At 30.3% G+C, this 11,180-nt stretch overlaps 1 protein-coding gene across 1 annotated transcript; it reads right to left on the reverse strand.

The window, feature by feature from the left end:
* LOC126773403 (uncharacterized) lies at positions 1-10,338 on the reverse strand. The gene is made up of 2 exons (XM_050494348.1): positions 10,197-10,338; positions 1-1,250 (listed from the first exon to the last, which is right to left on the reverse strand). The coding sequence occupies exons 1-2, from the start codon at positions 10,197-10,199 to the stop codon at positions 147-149; spliced, it is 1,107 nt and encodes a 368-aa protein (XP_050350305.1). The 5' UTR covers positions 10,200-10,338; the 3' UTR covers positions 1-146.
* Positions 10,339-11,180: the final 842 nt, after the last annotated feature.

Here is an 11,180-nt window from a genome sequence, read left to right on the forward strand (position 1 = left end):
TATACTGTAACATCACAATTATAATAATAATATTTACTTAAGTTTATAATATAAAAAAGTAATAAATAAAACATAAGTAAAGGTATATTATTAAATAATTTTCTTTGGAATGTCAAACGTCTTTGGTTGTGTTTAGAACATCTAATCTAATAAGCAGGTGGGCGAACGTTATTAGCGAAACTTCCCATAACGTTACCGGGTGGATAATAATTTGCCACGACATAAATTTGGCCTTCTTTTGTTTTTGCCACACCCACGCCTACCTCCTTGCTATCTTCCCACACGACCTGTGAGAAATGTCCTGAACTTAAATGATCAGGTTCTTGACCGAATGAGTGATTTTTTATTTCACTATACCATTTATCGACTGGGTCTCTTCCTGATAACGTGAAATTGGGATCGGACGACCAAGCGTAGAATATGTTCTCACCATATTCGTTTTGGTCTCTGTGTTCCACTTTTCCTTTCTTAGATATAGCTTTGGCCCAATCTTCTGCGTACTTACACAGCTTCTTACTTAGTTCCAGAGGTGGCACTCTATGTCTTATTCTGTAATCGTTATGGGCTTGGAGAAATTCTTCTTCAAACTTTTCTGTTGATATCGAAAATGATTTGATTTTTGTAACTAATTCATTAGCTAAATCACCTAAATTTTTGCTGCTTCTAAAATTCGGTGATGGAGGTCCAGAGATATATTTGTTAGGTGAATGTGGGGCTAGATTATTGTTGGATTCTCGTGGCGAAGTAGATGAACTATAACTGGAACTAGACCTGAATTGAAAAGCTCCTGGTGGTGGAATATTCTTCACGAATTGACCAGAGTAATTACCAGGCGGATAATAATTAGCTACGACATACAATTTTCCAGATTTGCTTTTAGCGTTACCTATTCCGAGTTCCTTTGTACTTTTCCATATTATTTGTGTGAAGTGACCACAATTTAATACATCGGGTTCTTTTCCAAAAGAGAAATCATTGATCTCGTTATACCATCTATCAACGCAATCTTTTGCTCTTATTTTTGTATTAGGGTCTGGTGACCAACCGCAGTATACACTTTCTCCATAAGTCTGGTTCACACTGTATGCCATTTTATCGTTCTTTGCTAGTTCTTCAGCCCATTTTTGGCTTATTTTACAAATATCTTTATTCAGAACTAGCGGTGGAACTCCATGTTCTCTTCTATATTCATTATGAACTTCCAGCGCTTCGTTCTCAAAATCATTCGATTTTGATCGGAATAACTTACTCTGAAAAAAAGAATAGAAATTATTAATTTATCTGTTTCAAATATATTCTATTACTTAATTAATATCATATATCTAAACTAAATAAAGTTAGTTGAATGTAATAAAAAGCAAAGACCAATAAAATAAAACAAATAAATTCATTGGAATACTTAAAAGACTAATATAATCTTTTAAGTCACGCATTACTCATAGCGATTTGTTAAATTTGTTTTCTTTCTTTGTAAAATCACATCATGAGCAATGGTATTTATGAAGCTGATTTTTATCGCGATGATATCACATGAAGTGGAAAGTGCGGTTCCAACCTTATAAATAAAAGAATAATTTCAGTTATGCATTGTGCTCTTTGCTTTTGGAGTAGTATTTTATTTTACACATACACAATATAATGGTTAGTATTTTAATAGAAAATTTATGGCAATACCGTTTCGTAAAATAGCAATTAACATTTTTAATATATATCAATAGATTCATTTCAGTTTTCAAATACAAATAAATACGTGACATAAGCAGAATATTTTATGCCAAAAGTGCAGTAAACGCCAATTTTTTTATTTGATTTATGAATATTAACTAAAAACAACATCTATGTATTAGAATCAGTAGATATAGGTAAAGTATTATACAATTTAATAACGAGTACAATAAATAAATGAAACAAATCAGGTTTCTCTAATATATTATTCTAAGCTCCCAATATTTTATAAAATTAATTATAAAAAGGAAAACAATTTAAAAATCTTTAGAATAATGGCAACAACAACTACTACATTGTGTTGTCTTCTTCACTCAGATGTCAAATCAATAATGACAGAAAGAGCGAAATCAGTGTTTAACTAAACAACCGCTAAGCAACATTTATAAATAAGTTCGTTAATGTTTAAAAATGGAACATGACATATTTCCGTAACAGCCTGTGAATGTCCCACTGCTGGGCTAAAGGCCTCCTCTCCTCTTTTTGAGGAGAAGGTTTGGAGCTTATTCCACCACGCTGCTCCAATGCGGGTTGGTGGAATACACATGTGGCAGAATTTCAGTGAAATTAGACACATGCAGGTTTCATCACGATGTTTTCCTTCACCGTAAAGCACGAGATGAATTATAATCGCAAATTAAGCACATGAAAATTCAGTGGTGCTTGCCCGGGTTTGAACCCACGATCATCGGTTAGGATTCCCGCGTTCTTACCACTGGGCCATGTGACATGACAACATGACATATTTAATATAAAGTAAATATATGCTGAAGCAAAAATGGGAGCGACATATAGTATTATGACAACTACACACTACTTTGCCCTTGGAAACTGATTTATCAATGACTAACGCAGCTACGTCGATACGTTTCCGCTTTTGTAAGTAATAAATCTTTTCATGAAAAACATGAAATGATATTTAATTTTCCTTCGCTCTAATTCCGATTATTGTTTTATTTCATGTTATTGTATATGGCTCGCAATAAGTACAATAATTATATGGTTTAAGCGCTAGAAAACATTTAAAACTATTATTTCTTCTGATTAGTTCCGCCCGATATTACCCTTGTTAAGCGTTACTGCACCGCTCCTGTATGTTATAGCATGATATTAATATTTCTCAATAAATTGACTTTTTAACGCAAAAAGATTTTTTGTAATCGGTCTCGTTGTTACTGAGATTATCGCGCTCAAGCAAACAACCTCCTCAGCTTTATAATAATACTATATATTTTAATGACGTATCAAAATATCCATGTAATATAATAACAGCTATGAAACTAAAAGTCTGACTATCGTAAAATACTATCCAACTAGCATATGCTTACCAATAATCATTTACAATCTATTGAAAACGTAAAACATTTTTACGACCAATAAAGATATTTGTCGGAATTACAAATAACAATTCCCACTTGTGTTTAAAATTTGGCGAAAATATCATTGAATTTTGCACATAACGAAAAAAAAAAATCGTGATTCAACGTAAATTAGATATTTGTGATTTTTCATTAAATACATAATCCGTTTAAAGGAAATCCATCAAAACATGAGCTAATACGATAATTTTACCGGTTGAGATAAGGAATACGATAATTAAATACTTCGTTATGCCTTAGTGATATTGACTGTAATTTCTTATAAGAATTGCAGTTGATGCGAATTTTTTTATTGTATTGTATATTATATATAACGACTTAACCAATAAAAATCGTTAAGGTGATTAGGTATACAACGGTGTGTCTTCCTCTTTCGAATGTCAAATCAATAATGACAGAAAGAGAGAAAACCCGTGTTTAAGTAACATCCCCTGAACAATATTAATAAGTAAGGCAGAAAGTTTATTGTACATTTTAATTAATTGTATGTAAGCAATATAATATCGGGATGGTTTGCGTTCTATGAGGGAGGGAGGCTTTCGTCCGGTCGTGGACGGCGATAAGCTAAAAAAAGCAATATAATAATAATTGGTATTATTAACACTTGACGTGCAACAAGGAATGTAATTAAATTCTTTATCAAACACTTCCGTATTTTTTAATAAAGGAATTTTCACACGTATTGAGAATCATGACAATTAAAAAATACAAGAAAATATCATTAAATTATATATAAAGTAAAATGATCACAAAGCTCACTGAGTTCCTTTCTTTTATTCTAGCTAATACATATATTTTTCGATTTTCGTATTGTTATATAAATATAAGCCATTTCATTTGAAGCGGTCACTCAATTTTATAGATACTCTCGACAGAGACAACATCCATATTAACATTACGTTATCAAGAAAATATATACACTTATAGTACGAGATAAGTTATTAGAAATATATACCCTCATCAGTTATTTGATAAAGCTTATATGTTAAATAATTGCATACAGTAAGTAATTACATAGTACATTGATACATAGTACATTGATAAATCGCAAAAGGTTGTCTAGCTAAATCACGGCCCAAGATTGTCCATTAATTTTAACTTTAATTAACTTTTTTTTTTTGATCAATTACCCCGATTTGTTATTGATGAAAATCGAACATTAGTCGAGATATTTTTTTTTTTTTATAGTATAGGAAGGTGGACGAGCGAAGTATACGAAGGTGTAATTTATGATTATTTATTAGGTTTCATGCTGGAAACTTGTACCAGTTTAAACTGGTTATGTTTCAATTGAAAATATAGTAAAGTTTAGATAGGTTGGGATGCAATATCGATTTTTTTTTAAATTATTGTTTTGCGAACCCTGCATGAAACTACAATATTTACAACTCTAATTATATGTATATCCAATATTGACAGTTCATAAATGTTAACAATGCATAAGTTAAAAAATTAAATATATTTGTTACTTGATTTATTTACATTTATATAATATATAATAATAATAATAAAGTAGCAAGAATGCTAGCATTATTTCCGCGTTAAATAGCAATTCTCTGGACGAAAAACGAACCCTTTTAAAGCCCAGTTCAGGCAATGAGTTTGATATTAATTTATATACCTTTCTATTCAAGCTAACATAGTAGAAAAATATTGTAACTATATTAAAGTTCACAATTTTCATGTTTTTTTTGAATGGATTAATTTGTTTTATTGGAATATCTATAAAAGGTAAAATCCTAACTGATTGATAAAAATTATTAACGCAAAGCTTATGCTAGATTTGAAATTTTCAAAAGGTCTTCGTTTCGATTTTTGGAATGAATGAAATTAGTATAATTTTTATATATTATTTTTAACTATATAAATTATGATATCGTGGAGTGGTCAATAGACTTAAAAGGATTTATTTATCATCCAATCTCACCCTTTTACGTATATGCCTGTAAATCTCAATTCTAGTGAAATAACTGATCACCTCTGAGAGACAAAAAACTCATGACGCTGTTCCAGTATGGTTTAGTATATAAAGTGATAAAAACTTATCCGACATTCACAGTTTTCCTCTCATCATGTTTCCTTTAACACCAATGGTGAAATTAATCAAGCATATTAAATTTCAATGAACTAGCCCGGATTTCCTGTAACCACGAGCTCGGATTATTGATTGGCGTTAGGATAAAATAAGCAATAATTTCCTTGAGAATACTGCAAAAGAATCTACTTATCGTTTCTTCCTCATCCTTCTATGGCCCTAAAGTGGGTAAACAAAACTTCTCAGCCATTTCGTCCTACGCATTATTAGGGGCTCTTCATACATACCAATAAACAACTTAGACGAAGTACACTAATAGTGAAAACGCACGTACTTAAAAATTAATCTCCCAAAAACGTTGCATACTAATTAGGTGACTTGTGGAAAATTACGCGTAAACGCTGCAGCAAAGTGGACAGCCCTAAATTTCCCAATGCTGGACAAAAGTTCTCTCTCAAAGATAAGACTTCGAGTCTATAGCAATAATGCTCCATAAGGGTTGCCAGCCACACAAGAAGCAGAAAGCCATTCAAAAAATGCAGGTTTTCTTTATTGATATTCTATGATATTTTTCTTCTCCGTCGAGCAAAAGATGAATTCGAAGGCACAATTTTCGATAGTGGGTCACGTGTCAGATAGAAAAATGAAATATTGGCACTTTTCTGTCAAAATATTTATCATTTTTAATTGAATTGAATCAATCAATTATAGTTAAGTTTATACATTATACTAAATTTATTAATGCGAAAGTAACTCTGTCTTACTGTTACGCTGTCACGGCTAAACCACTGAACTGATTTTTATAAAACTTGTAAATAATAAATAAAATCATATAAATTACTACAATTAAGAAGCTGCAAAAAAAACGCTACCGTTTTGTTATATGTGTGAATATTTCTTATTTTGTGACGGAAAGCGTTATGTATACACGACCTTTAACACGCCTACTTATGTTTGCTACAAACCAACGAAATTTCTATTAAACTCGCAAATAGTCTTTTCACTTCGGCAAGGCGATATGGCAACTTTTATATTGCGTCTAGCAAAAATGTTGTGACTAAGTTATATTTTATTAGTCATAGTTGGAATCCGTTGGTAATTGGGATCTAAGAATAATTTTTTGAAGGAAATTAAGAGATTAGAACTTGTTTTAGAAACGTCGTGACTGAGGTTTCATATTTTGTTTCTGTGTGTTTTCTTTGTGATGCCTTGTTGGGCTATAGTTAGCCCACTTGGCTGCATAATGATATCCTGGATTCATGTTCCTGATTCAGCCAAAAACATTTTTTTAATGCACTGTAAGGACATAAGGATGCATTTGTTAACTATAATAATACCTACGCAGTTAGCAAGTCTCCGTTAAGAGTGAACGTGAAAATATATAGTTAGGAGGATATTTTCATGCTTATATAAGTCAATATTTTACTAATTTTTATTTTCATATAAATCTTAACAACAACAAAAATATTAACTACAAATTAGTTTTATCCGACGCATACAAAATAAACATTTGATTAAATTATTATAAATTTCGAAATCATAATTACTTATATATTTTTAATCATAAAAAGTAGGTATTTAAAAAGAGGTTTTATATTTTTGATATTTGGCACACAAAATTATATCAACATCAATGTTTTCGTTTTTAAAAACAATTAACCCATTCTTGGCTCGGTCATGTATAATTTGCTCTATGATCTAGGTCGTTCCCAGCAATATTAATTAAGGATCAAGTAGAACGGACGATTGTACTAACCCGCTATATTACGGGAACCGGTACTTACGGATAGCGCACTGTTACGGTAATTTGAATTGCGTACTGACATAAATTGCACAAATTACTTTTAATTAAGAAATATTTAATTGCAAAAGTTTTAAAATTCGAACGTTATATAAATTCAGTTTGATATAATTAGTTTTAATAAAATGCCAATTAATCGTGATAGTATCTGATTCATGTATTGATTTTATCAGATATTACGTGTTTATGTATTTCTAAGTGTGTCATACGAGTATATGTATATAGAAAAAGTGGTCGCCATTTTATGCCTCTCTATAATTATATCAATACTCAAATCAATATTTAAATATATTTTATTCCTAGATTCTTTGAATCGTCATTTAACTGGATTATTTTTATATAGAAGTTATCACCATTACTTATATAATATCCGTAGGAATGTTTTATTTCGATTATTTTTCATAATCTCTGAGTAATCAGCTTATAATGCAAAATATGGATGGTCATATATTATATTATAATTAATATACGTCTCGCTAGCATTGAGTTATAATACGTCTAAATTAAAAATACTCTCTTGAACTTTTTTAATGTACTTTATCCTATAAAGTTTATAGGTTACTTTTATTTCTAAAGGGCAAACGAAATTTGACTCTGTATTGTATACATTATAATACTCGTATAACAAACAATGGCTTGGGATAGGTCAAAACACTTTATTATAATTTATATTTATATTACTACCAAAAAAGTAGACAATGTGTATATAGGCGCTTTTAAGTAATCGCTGTATGATTAGGGAAATAATTTGGGTGTTAGATTGTTATATTATCTATGAAAGTATAAGCTTTATTTACGGTAAAACCGTTAAGAGCAGGGCAGTAACCGTAAATGTCAAGCAATATGGCATTCTGTATTATAATCCATATTTAATGGTGGTAAAACCACGGTGCAAGTTATTCTAATATGATCATGTAAAGGTCTAAGTGATTTTATATACTTAGATTCTAATTATGTCAAAACTGCTAAATACATTCGAATTAAACGTTATACGTAGATGAATGTTTCTCAGAATGTCCAGGTAGAAAAAAGTAATGATAATTTTAAATTGGTTGAGATGCGTTAAAAAAAAATATATTTTTTTAAAGTAATAAAACCTCCTTACACAATTTATAAAATTAAGAAAAAATACATTGCTTTTATTATTCGTAAGCGTTAGCTTAATTTAACTGAACAATAAAATAATAGAAGATGTCCTAGAATAAGACACTAAATTTTATTGTTATTTTATATTTCTAAATAAACAATTCTTTACAAGATAATTTGTACTTTTCGAATCGGAATTGAAAATACTCAATTTCGATTCAAGAAAATGAAGAATTTGACAGAATAAAGTTCCCTTAATCGAACTTCGATCAAGGAAGACCACCTTGCCTACCTAAATCTGTAGGAGATATCAAAGAGCACAATTTTGGAATCAAACTCAAGTGCACTTTCTATTCCCTCCCTACTCTAAATATAACAAACAAACGGATGGAGCAAATTTAAGTCGCATGTTGTTATATATGCCAATACATAACCACAGGAAGAATCGCAAACAAGGGGGCCGAATGGTAATCGCTCAACTTCATTCATAAGCATTATAACTTTAGGATGTAACAAATAATCCTTATATTGCTCTTTGATCTTTATATCTCTTATGTCGAGCCGAAATTTCCCTTTGGCTATAATATATGCATATTAAACAAAGATTTATTTTTATACACTCATTAAGAAAATATATTTCTTAGTAATATATAACTTTGGCTTCCTAATAAATAAATATAAAAGGTCTATTCTAACCTAGGTAAACACCACTGAATTTTCATGTGTTTATAATTAATCTCGTGGTCGGCTGTGAAGGTAGATTTTCCTCATGTGTATCTACTAACCGTCGTCGAAGCAGCGTGGTGGAATAAGCTTTAACCCTTCTGCTTAAACATGAGAGGAGCCCTTAGGCCAACAGTGGGACTTTTACAGGCTATTACTATTTTTCACTTTGTCTGTAATGACACTGACTCTGAGCGGGTCTACCCTTGAAATAGGAATATTTATTTATGTGTAATGATTGAATGAATAAAGTGTGGCTCGAATACCTTCACAAGAACACAGAAAACATTTACTACCGATAGAAATAAAGCTTCTAATCTGCCAGATCGATTTAGACAAAATTACATTAGACAGCTTATTAATTGAGTAAAGCTATGAGACTGTGTAACGTCACGCTACGACCCACTGGGTTACATTTAAATCGGACAAAACCGCACGAATCAGCTAGTTTTGAATAATTTATTACTAAAACTTAAATAGATATCGTGTCAGTCAACAAAAAAGTATTCAATTTACAAAGCCTACAATAACGAAAATGTGAATTTGAATTCGCAATGCAATCATAAAAATATTAAAAAATCAAATTATATGACATTTGCAACCAAAATAAATTCACTCTTCGGGGAAGACGACGTGCAAAAAAATATTGACGTACGGCTGGCTGTTTTAAGTTTTGTATTATTTTGTAACATGTGCTTGACCCGTTTTGTTATATTACTCTCATTTTACTTGATTTTTTTTATTTGCTCTCAAAACTTTCGATGTATTAATTTTGTTTATGTGTTTAAATTATTTTTGTATTCAATTATATATTATTGTATAAAGTTTTTTATTGTTATTTTAATTTGTATTTATTTTTTTAGGACCTATAGTCAAATATAATAATAGATTTATATATTAAAATACAGTAAAATTTTTAAAATTAAAAAATAAGCGATAGCACTTAAGAATATATTTGTTGCTGGCTGTTTTTTCACCCTAAATCGATTAATTTTTAAAGCTGGCAATGTTTTTAAGCTTAAATTATGAAATTACGTTTATCATTATCATCATCCCTTTGTCTTCCACATTGTATTACGTTACATACTAATCTTAATAACTGTTATTAATTTCAACATACCATCTCGAAACTATGAAAAGTATATTGATGAACTTGTCAGGCATTTGATTATGAGCTTAATTTTAATGTTCCGCCTCTTCGTTCTAAGGAACGAAAGTCAAAAGTTTTTAATTTAAACATCATTAGGTTTCAACGACGACATTTCTAAATCAGTTTGTTTAATAAACAAGATCTGTTTTATCTCTATCTATTTCTGTTAAAATAATATAATGACGTATTTATTTTCAAGATAAGAAATAGAATTCGAAAAATAAAAATGATGATGTGTGTGTGTGTGTTCTTTTGACAATATTAATATATGTGTGTATTAGTAAAAAATATAATTACCATTTTTTTTTTACAAGCGATGTATCCAATCGTGAATATATAAACTTTAAACGTCCTTGTATGACCGTAACACTGATAATCCTGATCAATTTATGCGCCCCACTTCTTCATCCTTTGGTCTGAACGCGAATGTTACTACCATTATGAAATTTAGTAGTGTTATCATAAAATGTCACTATCTCTCTTCACGGCCATATATTAGAAAGAGCGGGATATAGTCAGCGATAAACGCTAACTTGTGGAAGCGCCCTATCAGAGATTACAGATTTCAATGGAGCTGTTTGATTATACGATTTTTTTGTTCAGTATTTAATAACCGAAAACGTAAAATTTTTAAAATCGAACAAAAATGCAGCGTTTTTCTTATTCAGATTGTAAACAGCGCGGCGAGTTTCGAGTTTGAAGACCAACTAATCGTAAATTCGAAAGGAACAATGGTTTGATTGTAATTAGTCCGGCGGAATTCCGGAAAATGATGCATCGCTTAACACAAAGAGCTAGCAAAAAACATGAAAGTCACGAAAATTGATACAACACGTAACAAAAACACGGTGACACTGTTTGACCCATTATTGTAACGGAACGTACATATCGAGATACCTCAAAAAGAAGTATAGACCATGTTATTTATATCTACATGCTATTTGCGTTCTTATTTACTGTCTTTAAGGCTTATTGTTGTATCCATTTAAATGTAAATTAGATTTTTTTGTTATTTCCGCTATATGAAATCTAAGTAAGGTAATTCGCCCGTATTCAAAAATAATTGATAAATTAAAATGTATTATGTTTTCTACAATTCCAACAACCGCACTAGCTGTTATCTGCCTACTTTACTCGTTTTTATTTAAGAAGGTTTGAATTGAATGGATACAATATTAATGTCATTCACACAATATTCTTCCATTATATTATAAATAAATTACTTAAAGAATATAGTTCTTTTTTATTCATTTAATATAAATTATAATGATGAATCTTGTT

Source organism: Nymphalis io, chromosome 2 (assembly GCF_905147045.1).
Source record: "Nymphalis io chromosome 2, ilAglIoxx1.1, whole genome shotgun sequence".
Lineage (NCBI taxonomy): Eukaryota > Metazoa > Arthropoda > Insecta > Lepidoptera > Nymphalidae > Nymphalis > Nymphalis io.